Below are 18149 nucleotides of genomic sequence, written 5' to 3' on the forward strand. Positions count from 1 at the left end.
AGGCAGCTTCTGCTGCTGGCCGCCAAAGCGCCCTGACGAACGAGAGCAAACACCACGGTGTGGCCTTCACCTTCTGACACAGCTCATGACCCAGAACCCACCTGCCCAGCTCCTACACCATCCCACGCCCCTCTGCCTCCACTCCTTCCCCATAATGTACTTCAGTAATACATGACTACCTTCTTTAAAAAACTAGAGAATTCAGCCAAGTGAGAGCAGCCTGATACAAAAGGCCACCTATCATATGATTCCATTTATATAAAACATCCAGAAAGTACATCAGTACTTACCAGGGGCTGAGACTACAAACTGGGATTAACTAAGAATGGGGATGAGGGACCTTACTGGGAGGACGGAAAGGTTCTAGAACTGGACTGTGGTGACCACAGCATAATTCATGAATTTACTAAAAATCGCTGAATTATACACTTAAAAGTGGTGAGTTTTGTGGTATGCAAATTCTACCTTAAAAGACCTGTTCAAACAACTCAGACATATACATACTGCTGGCACTCACACTGTTCACATGCAGAATGGGCTCGAGCGTGTGTAATGCAGGACTCTTTCTTTGCCTTATATCAAGACCCTGCGCAGAAATAACCACCATGTAGTTCATGGGCATCTTCTTCAGTTTCTCCTCGAGCTTTATACACACATACGGACACCTGCGGAAATGGCTTTGTGCATCTTTCTTGTCGCATGAGTGAAATTATACTGCACCTCTGTCTGCAACAGACTCTTCTCCAGACCCAGGAGGGGCTTTCGGTACCGGTGTGTACGGTACACACAGATCCCTTCCACCTGCTGGGGCTGCACAGCATCCCGTTACGGAAACGAACCACGGTGCCCATACGATCATACGGTTCCCATAACATCAGTGAGTAAGCAATCCCTTCATCACGGACAGACAGGTTATGTCCAAATTCTGCTGTTACAGACAAAGCTCCCGTTGCCATCCTTCATGTGATATAAACTGCCAGCCCCGGCCAAGAACCAGAAGATGGAAGGGACCCTGCCAGACTGCAGTCCCACAGCCCCGACAAGGCACCACCCAAGCCGATAACTGGAGCCTCTAACTGCTGACGCTCTGTCCGTCCTCAATCATCCAGTCTAGCCAACACTCGAATCACACCCCGCTCCCTGGTCCAGCACAAGCCTGACTGAGCACACATACACTCCTGAGGCTTATCAGCCACTCGAGGAATGTGAGCAGACAGGCCTGTGGCGATCGGACGGTGCTCGGGAGAGGGCTGGTGAAGGGGGCCAGGTTACCTCATCATCCTTCCACTCGGAGAAGTCGATCTTGAAGGAGGGCAGGGAAAACTGCTGGCTCACCCCTCTCTTATAGTGGACGGTCTCAGACTGCAGGGCAGGGGTCCTGGGGCTGTACCTGAAAGGGCAGGCGAGAGAAAGGCCGCTGAGACTGTGCCCAGAGCAAATGGTCTGCTGTGCCCGGTCCTCAGTCTCAGTCCCTTGCCAGCCCAGGACCTGTGAGGCAGGGGCTGGCAGCCACCAGTCTGTGGGGACCGAGCAGAAATCAGACGTGAAGACCCCCTTCTCCACCTGTGAGTCCTCGCCCGCCTCCGGCCCTGCCTGGTAATTTACCTGCTTACAAGTCCTCTGGGGCCCACACCTGCCCCACGACTGCCTTTCCAGATCTGGCTGCGCTTTTCCATTTGGCTTTTGAGGTGCGTTTACTTTAGTGAACAAACATGGTACAAACATGTGCCCGGCATGCCGTGTCCCCACAGCCCACCCTCACGCTCGCTCCCTGCCATGGGCTTCTCTGTCCCAGCCACAACCCACTAAGCACTCCCAGAAGAGGAGGGCACGTTCACGTCCGCGTGCACGGTGTCTGTTCTTGAGTATTCACATGACGGCCCACCTACACCGGCTCCCTCACTACTGACGGCCCCCAGCGCTGTCCCCTAACCGCCACATGCAGGGGTGCGGGGTTCTGCAAACATTGCATGGGCTCCACTGTGCGGTCACTAACTCTGATCCGACCAGGCGTCCCGCTGGTGAAGACCAGACTCCAGTATCTCGCTATTCCCAACGGTGCTTCCAGAACCCTCTCTACATACATCTTAGCCACGCATACGAGCACGTTCCCAAGATATGTTCCCAGAAAGGGTACGTGCATTTTCAATTCTGACCAACTCGGGCTTCTCCCCATTCAGGAATCCAACACACGGTGCTGACTGCTTCCTCCACCCACCCCACAGCAGCCCCTCTTGGGGCTTCCCTCAGCCTCTTGGACAAAAGACACTCTGGAGAGCCTGACAGACGGCGGGGGCGGGGCTGCTCTTGTATGCACAAAGAGAGGGGGCCCCTCCAACCCCTGGAGGCCACAGGGCCTTTCTTCCCTGTGACATCTCAGCCCTGAGCCCGTGATAAAGCCACAGGCTAGGACTCTGCTCCCAAGCAGACCTGGGGTTTTCTCTGGGACCTCAGATCTGCCCCCTTTTCTCACTTGTCAAGAAGCAGGGAGGAGAGAGGAGACCAGGGAAGGAGCAAGAGGGTCACGCACACTGCAGCTCAAATGGAAACAGAATTTCCAGGCTCGGATAAAGGTGCTTGGGCACAGCCTTCTGGGTCCTAGAGATGGTCTTTGTTCCGTTGACTTCTATGTTCACCCCACTCAACTCCAGGAAACTGAGAAGGGAAGCAGGCTCCCAGCCACTCCAGCCAGGTCTCAGGAAGGGAAGAGAGGGAGGGGACAGAGCAGCATTTCTGTCCCCTGTCCCCAGTGGAGGAGCCCCCCGGTGGTTCAGGACAAAAGCTCAAGGGACGGCTAAGCTGTTTGCTCACGCATCCACTATCCTTCTGGGGGCACGTCTTCCAGGTCCAAATATGACACAGACCAAAGCCGAGCTGTGCACCTTGTCCTCTTGTTGCTGCAAGGGAGGGTGCGAGAGAGGGAGCCCCGAGCCCAGTGACCCGACGGACAAAGTATTCACTCCCTGCAGGGAGTGCTTCCCACAAACCCCAGCTACGGGTTTTCTCCAACAGCAGCACCAAGGTCCTTATACCGACCACGAGGGGGCGGCTCCAGCCACCCCCACCCCCAGCTGAGGAAACTGAGGTACCAGCAGTCCCAAGCCTTGACGCCTAAGCTCCAGCACCAGAGCCAGTCTGGCCTTCAGGTGTTTTTCTCCAACAGGACACAAGCGGGTACGTTTCTGCCCGTCTGTCTGAGTCTGTGGTCACGCTGAAGTTACAGATTTCAAACTTCCGGGGCCAGCGAGACCCTCATTGCAAAGAAAACCTCCAAGATCTCAAACGCACAGCACGGACAACAGAAGCACAGCTGCCGGGCCAGCCGCCACCCAGGCCGCAGACACTCACACAGCCGTCCCGTTCAGGAACTCCTCCACCGCCTGGCAGTAGATGGTGATGGCCACGCGGGCGTCGGCATCAAAGGTGAACTCCAGGCTGTAGAGGACGCGCGGCTTCTCGCTGTCCTCGGAGGGGCTGTCGGCACCATCTTTGTACCTGCCGGGGAGCAGAGGGACAGAGGTGGCGGCCTCCACCCAGCACAGCAGGTGCGCCCCCCACGGGGCCCCTCAGAGGCGGCTGTCAGACGCGTGGAGGCCCACTCCCTGTTTGGGCAATAAGGCCGGACACTGCAGAGCCCTCCCTCCCTCGTGTCCCGCCCACAGAAAGAGAGGGGTCCTCTGGGTTTAGACACAGCCCCAGACGTCTTCCAGGTTTAACGTGGTTCTCAGCCTGCTGACGTGCGAGGCCGGATCGCTGTTGGTCGTGGGGCCGTCCCGTGCACTGTGGGGTGCTCAGCAGCATCCCTGGTCTCTGCCCCCACAGGCGAGGGGCACCCAATCCCCCGAGTGAAAGCGTCTGCGGACACGGACCGACATCCCTGGGGGCACGGCCGGTTTGAAGACTGGAGTCCCATGAGCAGAGCCCTCTGTACTCACACCCTAGGAGCCCCTCTGGCCTCGAGACCTGTCCGTGACCTTCTGGCTCCACAGCTGAGGGAGCAGGGACTGGGGCCGCTAGCTGCTGCCTCCCCTCGCAGGCATCTGTGACCACAGCGTGAGGCAGGGCGAAGGCTCACCTCACCAGTCGGAGAGAGTCTTTCCGGATGTTCACCAGGCTCCTCAGCGTCTTCACCGGCTCATGGGGGGCAGGGGTGACGTATGGAAACTAGAAGGGAAAAACCCAAAGCCATGCCCGGTGATCCCCAGGATGTGACAAGGATAGAAAACAGGGATAATCGGAGCACAGGCACGACTCCGTACACCCCAGCCCTTGCGCTCATTCGTACAGAAGGAAACCACAGGCCCAGCAGCCGCCACAAGGGACAAACAACAGGGACCAGAACCCTTAAGGATTCTGGCCACATAGATCCAGCCATGGTCCTCCAATTCCAGGGGGACCCTCAGTAAGCATAACCCGGCCCGAGGGACCCTGGGGCTCTGAGGCCATGTTCCCAGAGGCGGGACCTGGTGCCCACTGCTGTCCTCAATAAAGTGGGCCTGCAAGGTAAGGATGATGCTCAGGAAAGACTCTGGAAGGGACTCACACACAAACACGCACGCACACACACACACGCACACACACACACACACACAGGGGAGCGCCGGAAAATGGGAGATCTCTGGGAAATGTGCTGCAGCGGCATCAGCTCCTGCCCATGACAGTGCAGCACAGCTCTGGAAGATTCTGTCCTTGTGGAAGCCGAGGGAGGCACAGAGGACTGGAACCCCTTCCTGCCACTGCAGGGGAGTCTACGATGGCCTCAAAAGAAAAGTTTAAACAGTAACAGATTTACGGGAGGTCTGTAAGAGTCAGGCCCTGCCTGCGAGCTGAGGCTTCGAAGACGGAAGGTGAGGTTGCTACTCTTGCTCTCACAGACTCAGGAGGGCGGGGGACTCAGCACAACCTGGAAGCCCCAGTGGTCCCATGGGTCGGGGAGGGCAGCACTTGAGGCCAAAGCTCCTCGCCTCCCACACACTAAAGGATCAAGATTTCATGTCAACCAGCTGTTCCACTGCTAAAACAGCCTAAAGACCCCCGGGCCAGTGGACACCTCATCCCCTGCCAGGACCAGGGACACGCCAGGACTCAGCAGCCTTGGGAAATGGAGTCCAACATCTCCTGAAAGAGAGGGTCTCCTGCCTGGCTCCTCACCCACACTGAGGCCCACCATTTTAAAGTACAAGACCCAGTCCCCTGCTCAGCACCCCCTCCCCAGAGGCCCTCACTAGTCCCTCTCGGTCTCTTTTGTCTCCATTCATGAATCTTTTCTTCACTGCCTGCACCCCAGGAGGGAAGAGGGTAGGATATGTCCTCCATCCCCAGCCCCTGGAGGAGTCCTAGGCACCCAGCAGGTACCAAATGTGTGCTGGACAAATGGACAGCAGCATGTAAACGTGTGCTTCCCTGATGACTAACGAAAGTGCATTTGTAAAAATGCTCACTGGCCATGTGCATGTCCCTTTTGGGTCACAACTCTCACCCACTGTTCTACAGAGTGTGGCTTCTGTTTTTTCTTTTTTAAAGAAAGTCATCCAAGAGGCCTGGGATCAAATCCATAACTATCCATAAGCCCCATAGCCTGGCTGCATTGCGCTCAGCAGTGGCTACCCTGTCCCCCAGTGAGCTATCTGCAGCCATCCAACCTCTAAGGGGGCAGTGCCAGGACGTGACCCCTGCACACACATACACACGTCCAGCCAGTAGCTCTGCCCATGTGAGGTGACTCAGTGCCTGCTTATCCTCAAAGCTAGCTATGGATAGCGGAGGGGAGGACCTCGCTGCCACTGCCCACGTGCCTACCCCACTGTGACCCACCTGGACCGGGCGATTGCCCAGGAAATTCAGATCCATGTTCTCTCCAAAGAGGTAACCTTCAGGGTGAGGGGTGTCGAATTTCTCACCTCCCATGAAAAAGTGAGAGGCAAAGTAGTTTCCTGGTTAGGAAAGGAAACACAATTGTAGATTACAAGGCACGACACAGCCCAGGGGAAGCCGGTGATGGTTAACAGGCTCAGCCCTGAGAACAGCTCCATTTGGAGAGAAGCCTCGCAGGTTGTCCTTACCACTCGGCTCTAGCCCCAGCCTCAGCCCTTCAACCCGGCCCATTCAACGTCTGCACCCCAACACCCTTTGTGCTCCCAGACCTCTCCTCCCTGCTCAGGGGCATATCAGGTCTTCTGCTCCATTAACCTTTCCTTCTGTGGCAGTTGGAGTCGTGTGCTGCTCAAGGATATGTCTCAGTTCCACACCTACACCTGTGCATGTGACCTTAGTTGGAAATAGGGTCTTTACAGATGTAATCAAGAGGAGGTCACACTGAAGCACAAAAGCAGTAAAAATAAGTGTACCTGTAGAACTCAGTCAAGGGACTCACAAAATAAGAGGCTATAAAGTATGACACCATTTACCTAAAACATGGGGAGGAGAGGACTAAAGAATGGGTTCAAACTTAAGCGACCAGCAACTTCATACAGACTGCTATATGCAGAAGAGGTGACATACAAACCGAATGGTAACCACAAATCGAAAACCTGTAAAGACATGAAAAAAATAAAGAGGAAGGAACCCACGTATATCATAAAGAAAGCCAACTAACCATGAGAGAAAAGTGCAGGAGAGGAGAGGAATGGAGAAAAACAACTACAAAAACAACCACAGAACAAGTAACAAAAATGGTAATACATACATACTCATCAACAATTACTTTGAATATAAATGGACTGAACACTCCAATCAAAAGTCAAAGGGTGAAAGAATGGGTAAGAAAACAAAACCAATCTGTATGCTGCCTATAAGAGACTCATTTCAGACCTAAAGACACCTGCAAATGGAAAGTGAGGGGATGGATGAGCATTCATCATGCTAATGGTGTGAAAAGCAATCTGGGGCAGCAATACTTACATGGGACAAGATAGACCTTAAAACAAAGAGTGTAACGAGAGACGAAGAAGGGCACTATATAACCAGAAAGGGGACAAACTAACAAGAAGTAAATATCTGGCAACCAAATACACAAGTTAATAACAAATATAAAGGAAGTAATGGACAGTAATACAATAATTGTAGAGAATAACCCACCTACATCAATTGATAGATCACCCAAACAGAAAATCAACAAGGAAACAGTGGCTCTGAATGACACACTGGACCAGATGAATCTCACAGATATATTCAGAACATTCCATCCTAAAACAGCAGAATACACATTCTTTTCAAGTGCACATGGAACATTCTCCAGATTAGATCACGTTAGGCCACAAAACAAGTCTCAACAAATTCAGAAAGATCAAAGTCATTCCACACATCTTTTCTGACCACAACACTATGACACTAGAAGTCAACAAGAAAAAATCTGGAAAGACCACAAATACATGGAGGTTAAACAACATGCTACTAAACAATGAATGGGTCAACCAATAAATCAAAGAAGAAACTTAAAAATACATGTAGACAAATGAAAGTGAAAACACAATGGTCCGAAATCTATGCAGCAAAAGCAGTTCTAAGAGGGAAGTCTGTAGCAACACAGTCCTACCTCATGAAGCAAGAAAAATCTCAAATAAGCAACCTAATGTTACACCTAAAGGAGCAAGGAAAAGAAGAACAAAACCCCAAAGCCAGCAGAAGCAAGGAAATAATAAATGTCAGAGCAGAAATGAAAACAGAAACTAAAAAAAAAAAAAAAAAAAGTAGAACAAATCAATGAAACCAAGGCACCAGTTCTTTGAAATGATCAACAAAATTGAGAAATCTTTAGCAAGACTCATCCAAAAGAGAGAGAGAGATAGAGAGAGAGGACTCAAATTAATCAGAAATGAAAGAGGAGAAGCAACAACCAGTACCAAAGAAACATGAAGGATTATAAGAGAATATTAAAAACAATTACATGCCAACAAACTGGACAACATGGAAGAAATGGATAAACTCCTAGAAACATACAACCTCCCAAAACTGAATCAGGAAGAAACAGAAAATTTGAACAGACCAATTACCAGAAATGAAATTGAATCAGTAATCAAAAAACTCCCAACAAAAGTCCAGGACCAGATGGCTTCACAGAGGAATTCTAACAAACATTTAAAAAACAGTTAATACTTATTCTTCTCAAACTACTACAAAAAATAGAAGGAAAGCTTCCAAATTCATTCTATGGGGCCAGCACTGCCCTGATATCAAAACCAGATAAAGACACTACAAAAAAGAGAACTACAGGCCAATATTTCCAATGAACACGGATGCAAAAATCTTCCAAAAATATTAGCAAACACAATCCAACAATACATTGTCGGGCTCTGTGCTGACAGCTCAGAACCTGGAGCCTCCTTCGGATTCTGTGTCTTCCTCTCTCTCTGTCCCTCCCCTACTCACATTCTGTCTCTCTCTCTCCTTCAAAAATAAATAAACTTTAAAAAAAAAATTAAAAGACTCCAACAATACACTAAAATAATCATTCACCACAATCAAGTGGAATTTATTCCCAGGATGTAAAGGTGGTTCAATATTCACAAGTCAATCCATGTGATACATCACATCAAAAAAAGAAAGGATAAAAACCGTAAGATCATTTGAAAAGATGCAGATACAACATGTGACAAAGTACAACATCCATTCATGATGAAAACCCTCAATAAGGTAGGTTTAGAAAGAACAAACGTTGGGGCGCCTGGGTGGCTCAGTCGGTTAAGCGTCCGACTTCGGCTCAGGTCATGATCTCACAGTTCGTGGGTTCGAGCCCCGCGTCAGGCTCTGTGCTGACAGCTCAGAGCCTGGAGCCTGCTTCACATTCTGTGTCTCCCTCTCTCTCTGCCCCTTCCCTGCTCATGCTATGTCTCTCTGTCTCAAAAATAAATAAACATTAAAAAAAAAAAAATTAAAAAAAAAAAAAGAACAAACGTCAACATAATAAAGGCCATCTATGAAGAACCCACAACCAACATCATCCTCATGTGTCTCTCTGTCTCAAAAATAAATAAACATTAAAAAAAAAATTAAAAAAAAAAAGAAAGAACAAACGTCAACATAATAAAGGCCATCTATGAAGAACCCACAACCAACATCATCCTCAATGGGAAAAAACTGAGAGCTTTCCCCTAAGATCAGGAACAAGGCAAGATGTCCACTCCCACCATTTTTACTCAGGATAGTACTGGAAGTCCTACCCAAGCAATCAGACAAGAGAAGGGAACAAAAGGCAGCCAAATCATTAAGGAAAAAGTAAAACTCTCACTATTTGCAGACGACATGATACTATATCTAAAAACCCTAAAGACTCCACCAAAACAGCTACTAGAACTCATAAATGAATTCAGGAAGGCTACAGGATACAAAATCAATGTACAGAAATTCACTGCTTTCTATACACTAATAATGAAGCAACAGAAAGAGAAACTGAGAAAACAATCCCACTTACAAGTACACCAAAATAATAAAATACCTAGGAATAAATTTAACCAAGGAGGTGAAAGACCTGTACTCTGAAAACTGTACAATACTAATGAAAGAAACTGAAGATGACATAAACAAAAGGGAAAACATTCCATGCTCATGGATTAGAAGAACAAATATTGTTGGGGCGCCTGGGTGGCTTGGTCGGTTAAGCGTCCGACTTCGGCTCAGGTCATGATCTCACGGTCCGTGAGTTCAAGCCCTGCGTCGGGCTCTGTGCTGACGGCTCAGAGCCTGGAGCCTGTTTCGGATTCTGTGTCTCCCTCTCTCTCTGCTCCTCCCCTGTTCATGCTCTGTCTCTGTCTCAAAAATAAATAAACGTTAAAAAAAAAATAAAAAAAAAAACCAAAAACAAATATTGTTAAAATGTCCATACAACTCAAAGCAATCTACAGATTTAACGTAATCCCTATCAAATACCAATGGCATTTTTCACACAACTAGAACAAAGAATCCTAAAATTGGTACAGAACCATCTAGAGACCCCAAATAGCGAGAACAATCTTGAAAAAGAAAAACAAAGCTGAAAGCATCACAATTCCAGATCTGAAGATACATGACAAAGCTGTCGTGATCAAAACATCTGGTATGGGCACAAAATAGACAACGTAGATGAACGGAACATAACACAAGGCCCAAAAACAAATCCACAATTATATGGTCAACTAATCTTTAGCAAAAGAGGCAAGAATATGTCATGGCAAAGGGACAGTCTCTTCAACAAATGGCTCTGGGAAAACTGGACAGTGACATGCAAAAGAATGAAACTGGACCACTTTCTTACACTAGACACAAAAATAAACTGGATTAAGTTTCTAATGTGGTGAGACCTGAGTGGCATCTCGGTGGCTCAGTCGGTTAGGTGTCCGACTTTGGTTCAGGTCATGATCTTACAGCTCGTGAGTTCGAGCCCCACGTCGGGCTCTGTGCTGACAGCTCGGAGCCTGGAGCCTGCTTCGGTTTCTGTGTCTCCCTCTCTCTCTATGCCCCTCCCCCACTCACACTCTGCCTCTCTCTCTCTCTCTCTCTCTCTCTCAAAAATAAACATTAAAAAATTTTTTAATAAATGTGAGACCTGAAAGCATAAAAATCCTAGAAGAAAGCACAAGCAGTAATTTCTCTGACATCGGCTGTAGCAACAGTTTTTTAGATCCGTCTCCTGAGGCAATGGAACAAAAGCAAAAATAAACTATTGGGACTACACCAAAATAAAAAGCTTCCATACAGCAAAGGAAATTACGATCAAAGCTAAACAACAACCTACTGAATGAAAGAATTTGTAAATGACATATCTGATAAGGGGTTAGTATCCAGAATATAAAAACAACTTATACAACTCAACACCAAACAAAACCAAATAATCCAATTAAAAATATAAGACACGAACAGATATTTCTCTAGAGAAAACATACAGATGGCTGACAGACACATGAAAAGAGGCACAACATCACCCACCATCAGGGACATGCAAATCAAAACTACAATGAGATATCACCTCATACCCATCAGAATGGCTAAAATCAACAACACAAGAAACAACAGGTGTTGGCAAGGATGTGGAGAAACAGAAACCCTCAGTGCACTGTTGGTGGGAATGCAAACTGGTGTAGCCACCTGGAAAACAGTACGAAAATTCCTCAAGGGCGCCTGGTTGGTTCATTCAGTTAAGTGTCCGACTTCGGCTCAGGTCATGATCTCCCGGTTCGTGGGTTCGAGCCCCGCGTCAGGTTCATGCTGACAGCTCGGAGCCTGAAGCCTGGAGCCTACTTCAGGTTCTGTGTCTCCTTCTCTCTCTGCCCTTCCTCTGCCTGTGCTCTCTCTCAAAAATAAATAAACATTTAAAAAAAAAAAAAAGAAAATTCTTCAAAAAATTAAAAGCAGAGGGGAGCCTGGGTGGCTCAGTTGGTTTAGCATCTGACTCTTGATTTCAGCTCAGATAATGACCCAAGGGCCATAGGATCAAGCCCCGTGTCAGGATCTGCACTGAGAATGGAGCCTGCTTAAGATTTTCTCTGCCCCTTTCCCCTGCTCACATGCGATCTCTCTCTAAAATTAAAAAGAAAAAAAAGTTAAAAATAGAACTACCCTACGATCCAGTAATCTCACTACTGGATCTTTACCCAAAGAATAGAAGAACACTAATTCAGAGGGATACAAGCACCCTAATGTTTACTGCAGAATTATCTACAACAGCCAAATTATGGAAGTAGCCTAAGCATCCATCGACTGGTAAAGGATAAAGAAGACGACGTGGTATACATATGTGTACACACAGCCAGAGGAATGTTACACGGCCATAAAAAAAAGAATGAAATCTTGCCACTTGCAACGACACAGATGGATCTAGAAAGCATTATGCTAAGGGAAATAAGTGAGTCCCAGAAAGACAACTACCACATGAGTTCATTCATATGTGGAGCTGAAGAAACAAAACGAAAAGAAGGCAGCTGGGACGGGACGCGGCAGGGACAAAAGTGCAGACATTCTGCTTACTGTTAGGTCTTTCCATGGGACATGAACCATGCAGTGCTCTTAACTAAAGGACTGAGACGTGGGGCAGCACAAGGATCCTTCCAAAATCACCTAGGATCTGCACTGGGTCCTACGTACTGGAACTATCAGTGCACTTTAAGGTGCAGACTTTTTTAATAAATGTGAGGCCTGAAACCATAAAAATCCTAGAAGAAAGCACAAGAAGTAATTTCTCGGACATCTTCCCCACAACGGCCCTGTAGGGGCAGGGAACAAGGCACCCAAGGCCTGGCACGCAGCCTGTCACTGCACCTGACCCTGGACCTGGGCTTTAACCTTGCTTGGCCTTTGGCCCACCCCCGCTACCCTGCTTGCTGACCAAACTGCCCCCGTTTTCCCTCTCTGCTTTACTCTCCCCCACAGCACCGTGCATGACCCGATGGAACTGTGCACAGGAGGCCCCAACATCTTAGTCCAGTTTTAAGCTTTTGTGACTGGAGGTATAAATGCTACAATCTAAAACCTCCTGATGAAGAGGCAACAGACGATTTTTTTTTTTTTTTTTTGGTTTTCCCTATATTGTTTACATTTTCTACAATTAACATTACTTTTTTTTTTTATATTTTATTTGTAAGTAATCCCTACATCCAAAGTGGGGCTTGAATTTACAACCCTGGGATCAAGAGTCTCACGCTCTACCAGCTGGGCCTGCCACATGCCCCAATTAACATAATTAACATTACTTTTAAAAGAAGAAAAAAATTTAAGATTTTTTTTTTTTTTTTTTTAAAGAAGGCTCCACGCCCAACGTGGGGTCTGAGTTCACAACCCTGAGATCAAGAGCCTCCTGCTCTGAGCCAGCCAGGCACACAGTCCAAGAAAAAGTATTTTAAAAAAAATATGAGGGACACCTGGGTGGCTCAAGCGACTGACTCTTGGTTTCGGCTCAAGTTCCTGAGTTCCAGCCCCACATCGGGCTCTGCGCTGACAGTGTGAAGCCTGCTCGGGATTCTCTCTCTCCCTCTCTCTGCCCCTCCCCCACTTCCTCTCTCTGTCTCTCAAAATAAATAAATAAACTTAAAAAAAAAACAAAAAACAAGAGACATGGTACAAGATGCGGTAGTATCACAAAACTGGAAGCATGTTCTGGAAAGACCAATGAATTGTCCACTAGTAGACTTAAGAGTGTGTGAATTATACCTCAATAAAGCTGTTCTTAGGGATTGGGGGAACCTGAGTTGTCAGCTGGGAGTTCATCAGTAAGTTTTTTGATATTAATCTTTAACGTGATTTTTTGGGGGGCAAAAAACCTGGAATTAGACGCTATTCTTTATCAAAACCCTGTTAATTCCCATCTACTTATTTAAGTGACATGGGTTCTCAACTTCAAATGAAAACCAGAACCAAAGCTTGTGCTGACCTGGTCTCACTCCAGCTGTGGGTTATGTTCAACCGTGACCACAGGAACCAATCAGGGACGAAAGGAGCCCACTCACCTAAGAGACACCTTTTTGATGTATTTTATGTTCGATGCGTATTTAGGTTTACTATTTATAAAAACTGTAACCTCAGGGGAGGTGCTGTGGAAAGACATATACAACGTGAGGAATGGGAAGCATGGGTTCTGAAGGAAGGGCGTTCGCTGTGTTATTCTCTGTGTTTTGCTAGGTTTTTCGAAAGTTCACGTTTTTAAAAGGGAACTTTTAGGGGCCCCTGGGTGGCTCAGTCGGTTGAGCTTCCGACTCCGGCTCAGGTCACGATCTCACGGTCTGTGAGCTCGAGCCTCGCGTCGGGCTCTGTGCTGACAGCTCGGAGCCTGGAACCTGCTTCAGATTCTGTCTCCCTCTCTGACCCTCCCCCGTTCGTGCTCTGTCTCTCTCTGTCTCAAAAATAAATAAACATTAAAAAAAAATGTTTTTGGGGCGCCTGGGTGGCTCAGTCGGTTGAGCGGCCGACTTCGGCTCAGGTCATGATCTCGCACTCCGTGAGTTCGAGCCCCGCGTCGGGCTCTGTGCTGACAGCTCGGAGCCTGGAACCTGTTTCGGATTCTGTGTCTCCCTCTCTCTGACCCTCCCCCGTTCATGCTTTGTCTCTCTCTGTCTCAAAAATAAATAAACGTTTAAAAAATAAAATTTAAAAAAAAATGTTTTTTTAAAGGGAACTTTTAAAGGAAGAATGTGTGTGCAGAGGACCAGGGAAGGAGTGTGTGTTCGTGTGTGTCTGCACGTGCATACAGGTGTGTGGTGTACCCAGCTGCAGGGGTGTGCCGTGCATGTGTGTGTGTCTGGGCGTGCGTGGTGTGTGTGTGTGTGTGTGTGTGTGTGTGTGTGTGTTGACAAGGTTTAGGACCAAGAGGAGCAGGCCGAGCTCTAAAGACGAGGGAGGGAAAAGAGCAAGAAAACACCATGAAGGGGAGAAACGAAAAGGCAGACAGACAGGAAGATGAAGGAGAAGACAAACCACCACCACAACCACCAGGCTTTTTCCTCCATGCCCCCTGATACGGAACCCACGGAGGGGACACAGATCCTGCCCCTCCTCTCCACGCAGGACGATATCAGAGGTCCCCTCAAAGCCCCGTGACTTAGCCCCATGCTGAGGCCACCCCCACGTCCACCCCCAACACACACAGGGACAGCAGCCAGTGAATGGGGTCATCTCACTGATCTCACTGCAGGCTGCAAAGGGCGGCTGTTCGCACACAAGGAAAGAGTGGCGTGGGAAGACCGTCCCCATCAGAAGGGCTGAAAATCCTATGGCCACGCGGAAGGCCTGCTAGAGGCGATTTGGGCCCAGAAGCCCTGGCTACGGGGCACTGACACACTCCAGGACCTCACGGCCGCAGGGGAACCCAGACGCTTCACCTCCTGTGCGCCGGAGGGATTCACACTCTGCCCTACTTACAGGTGGCTAGGTGACCTGGATAACCAACAGGTGACCAGCCACAAAATAAAGACCAAGGGAGACCCCCTCCCCTGGGGGCCTCCCAGCGTTCCCACACACGGCTCTGTTGTCCTTTACACGTGGACGGACACATGTGTTCATCATCTTTTACAGATGAGGAAAATCACAACCACGAGGCTCCCGTTAGAGGCTGTTTCAGTGATGGCCGGTGCAGGTGGGAAGGTGCTGTCCCTTCCTCACAGGCCACAAAGCGAGCCAGGAGGGCTCCTGGGGCTGTTTTGTCTGGTCACTCTCAAATGACTGGTGGTATATACACATGGTGTACCAGGATCACCATTTACAACCCCAAAAAGGCAACACTCTAAATTACTTAAATGAACTAATAACCCTGCTAAGGAGCGAGGCACCAGGACACTCAAACTCTCCCCGGGATCAGAGTAAAGGTCAAAGCCCAGAACATTCCACACCAAAACTGTCAGGGCCCCCCAGCAGGCAGGGTGAGGAGTGGAGTAAAAGTGGGATCCTAACATTCTCCCCAAAACACCCGCTCCACTCTAACCCTTCTTAGCTACACGTTCACAAAACCCAAGTTTCATCAAGAGACCAGAGTTTGGGACTCTGCTACAGATCGAATGTTTACTTCCCACCCCCCTCAAATTCACATGTTGAAATCTGACCCCCAATGTGATGGTACTGGGAGCTGGGGCTTTGGGGAAGTGACTAGGTCATGAGGAGGTGCTGTGATGCATGGGATTAGTACCGTTACAAGAGGCCCTCCAGAATCCCCTAACCCAGCCGTGTGAGCACAGCGAGTAGACAGCTGTCTAGGAACCAGGAAGAGGCTCTCACCAGACACCGAACGTGCTTGCACCTTGATCTTGGACTTCCCAGCCTCCGGAACTGTGAGAAATAAGTGTCTGTTGTTTATAAGTCACCCAGACTGTGGTGTAGACACAGCAGTGCAGACAGACTTGGACATACCCGCTGGGTCTAAGGTCCCAAGTCTGGACCCCTGAGAAGCATGTGCAGCAAACCCACCAACCTATGGGATCCCCACAACAGAAAGAAGCCGGGCGGGCTCCAGCCACCCGGGATCACCTGGGGACAGCCACCACCATCACCGCCAGGGCTTCATCAACTCTTGGTGTCACCCAAGACCTCAGCGAAAAGCCCTCACCAGGTGAAGCAGCGAGGGCTCCTCCTCCTAGGCATCTGTTCCAGTCGTCCCCGAGGGGCCTCTGCACTGCTGGAGGGAGCCTGGGATGTCCCAAGGGACCTTGGGAACTCTAGGGCCAGAGTTCTTCATTGAGGATGAGAATGGAATGATGTGGAGAATGAAGTGACTAGTGCCATGCTCTAGCAAGCTGGCGGTCTCAGGAAGAAGCAACACCTGCGGGCTTTGGTGAAGGGAGCCCCCTAGAGGCTACACCTGGGAGCCTGGACTCCTTCAGAGCCCCTGCCCGCACCCTGGCTCCTCGTGGGGACTCAGGCCGGGGGCCCCCATCTCCTGCGATTCTCAGCAGCGGCCCACCTTCCTTCCCCACCCTTCCAACACACCCGCACCTCCTGGCCTCAAGTCTCTGTGTGGTTCTAGGTAACGCAGGACACGCAAACTCGGTTCTAGGTACCACAGGCTCCCTCCTTGCACTCCAGACGTTCCAGACCAGAGACAGTGATGCTATCCCCAGCAGCCAACATCCCCATGCCTCAACCTACAGGGCCACGAACCAGTGATTCTGCTCTGCCCTCTGTGCTGCCTACCTCACCTTGCACCACCTTCCTGGGCCATCCTCTGGGATTCAGGCACTTTCTCCATTCCCTGTGACCCAATAGGCTGCTCCCACCCTGCCACTCAGCAAGAAGGCCTCTTACGAACTCCCTGCAAGCCCGTTCCATAGCAAATCCTCCTGCCCCAACAGTCTTCACAGTAGGATCATCACTGTTCTTCTTTATTTGTTGGTTGGTTCACACTCTGTCCTCCTCTGCCCACGACCAGGGATCACATGCATCTTCACTGTCCTGTATCCCAGTGACCACCACCCTGGCTTGCATACAGGAGCCTGGTAAAAACCAGTTGAATGAACGGAGGAAGGTGGATGACACAGTTACTACGATTTGACAGCAGAGGAAATAGGAGGCACAGAGCGGTCACACGACCCGCTCAAGCCACAGCACCAGCCAGAGGTGGTGTCCTCTGAAGACCTGTGTGGACCCCAGAGCTGCATGCTGCACACTCAACTACTCCAGCCCACTGTGTGCTCTTCCCACACCGCCATCCAATTCTCCAGTCTTCGGTGGACACCGACTGATGACCTACAAATTCAGCTCTATCCTGACACCATCCACCTGGAGACAGCATCAGATCCCACAGATGAAGGGCTCAGCCCCACACCACTGCCCCCTCCCTTCAGATGCCAATCCCCAGTCCGGGTGGTCACCTGTCAACCGGCTATAAGCTGGACATTCCCACGACCCCCCAACTAATTTGCTCGAGCTGCTAACAAAACTCAGGAGAACAGCTCACTTACCAGATTACTAGGTCACCAGCTTAATATAAAAGGACACGCCTCGGGAGCGGCCACATGGAAGAGATGTCCAGCGCAAGGATGGTGGGAAAGGCGCGGGGCTTCCACACCCCCTCTGAGCGCTCCACCCTCCCAGCCTCTCGCTGTGCTCACCAACCCAGAAGCCCCCTGAACCCGGCCCTTCAGGGTCTTTGTGGAGGCTTCGTCTTACGTGGGCTCGGCTGATTCAATCACTGGCTGCTGGCGACCCTCTCGATGTCCAGCCTCTAACCACAAAGTTGGCTCCAAACGCAGCCAGGCCCCATCCTTAGGTGCTTCCCCGAATCTCATCAACATAAACTCGGGTGTGGTTGAAAGGGGCTTGTTATGAGTATCAATACCAAATTCCAAGAGTTTTTTAGAAGCTCTGTGGCAGGAACAGAGAAAACACATCACAATGTCCCCTGTCTACCCCCCCCCCGGGTAAAGCAGGACGTTAGACACCCTGCACAACCCACTGCTAAGAAACACAGCTGGTGCTGGGCCCCGGGACACAGGGTGTGCGTCTCATGCTGCCCCAGTCTCCCCTACTCCAGTGGGGCTCGGAGAGGCGGGGCGGCGGGGGGGGGGGGGGGGGGGGGGGCGCTGAGCAGGCGTAGGCAGGGGCTGGGAACAATTCACTGATTCCACAGGCCATAAACTCCTCTCATTCCCTAACGGGACAGATGTTCCCGGTTACCAGCTTCCCGAATCCGCTGTCACTAGGCCCCAGCTGGGCCTGACCAATGTGAGATGAGAACATCACAGTCCCCGAGTGATCTCAGG

The 18149-nt window shown here is 49.8% G+C and overlaps 1 protein-coding gene across 4 annotated transcripts in view; it reads right to left on the reverse strand.

The window, feature by feature from the left end:
- The window catches only part of MGRN1 (mahogunin ring finger 1), a 54933-nt gene that overhangs the window by 25238 nt on the left and 11546 nt on the right, over window positions 1-18149 (reverse strand). For all 4 annotated transcript variants that reach the window (XM_060648356.3, XM_060648355.3, XM_060648358.3 and 1 more), the window contains exons 2-5: window positions 5815-5933; window positions 4076-4164; window positions 3349-3495; window positions 1273-1390 (exon numbers count right to left, since the gene is read on the reverse strand). In XM_060648356.3, the coding sequence (XP_060504339.1) occupies window positions 1273-1390; window positions 3349-3495; window positions 4076-4164; window positions 5815-5933 (473 nt within the window). The remainder of the gene's footprint in view (window positions 1-1272; window positions 1391-3348; window positions 3496-4075; window positions 4165-5814; window positions 5934-18149) is intronic.

The sequence above is a fragment of the Panthera onca genome, chromosome E3 (assembly GCF_046562875.1).
Source record: "Panthera onca isolate mPanOnc1 chromosome E3, mPanOnc1 haplotype 2, whole genome shotgun sequence".
Taxonomy (NCBI): Eukaryota; Metazoa; Chordata; class Mammalia; order Carnivora; family Felidae; genus Panthera; species Panthera onca.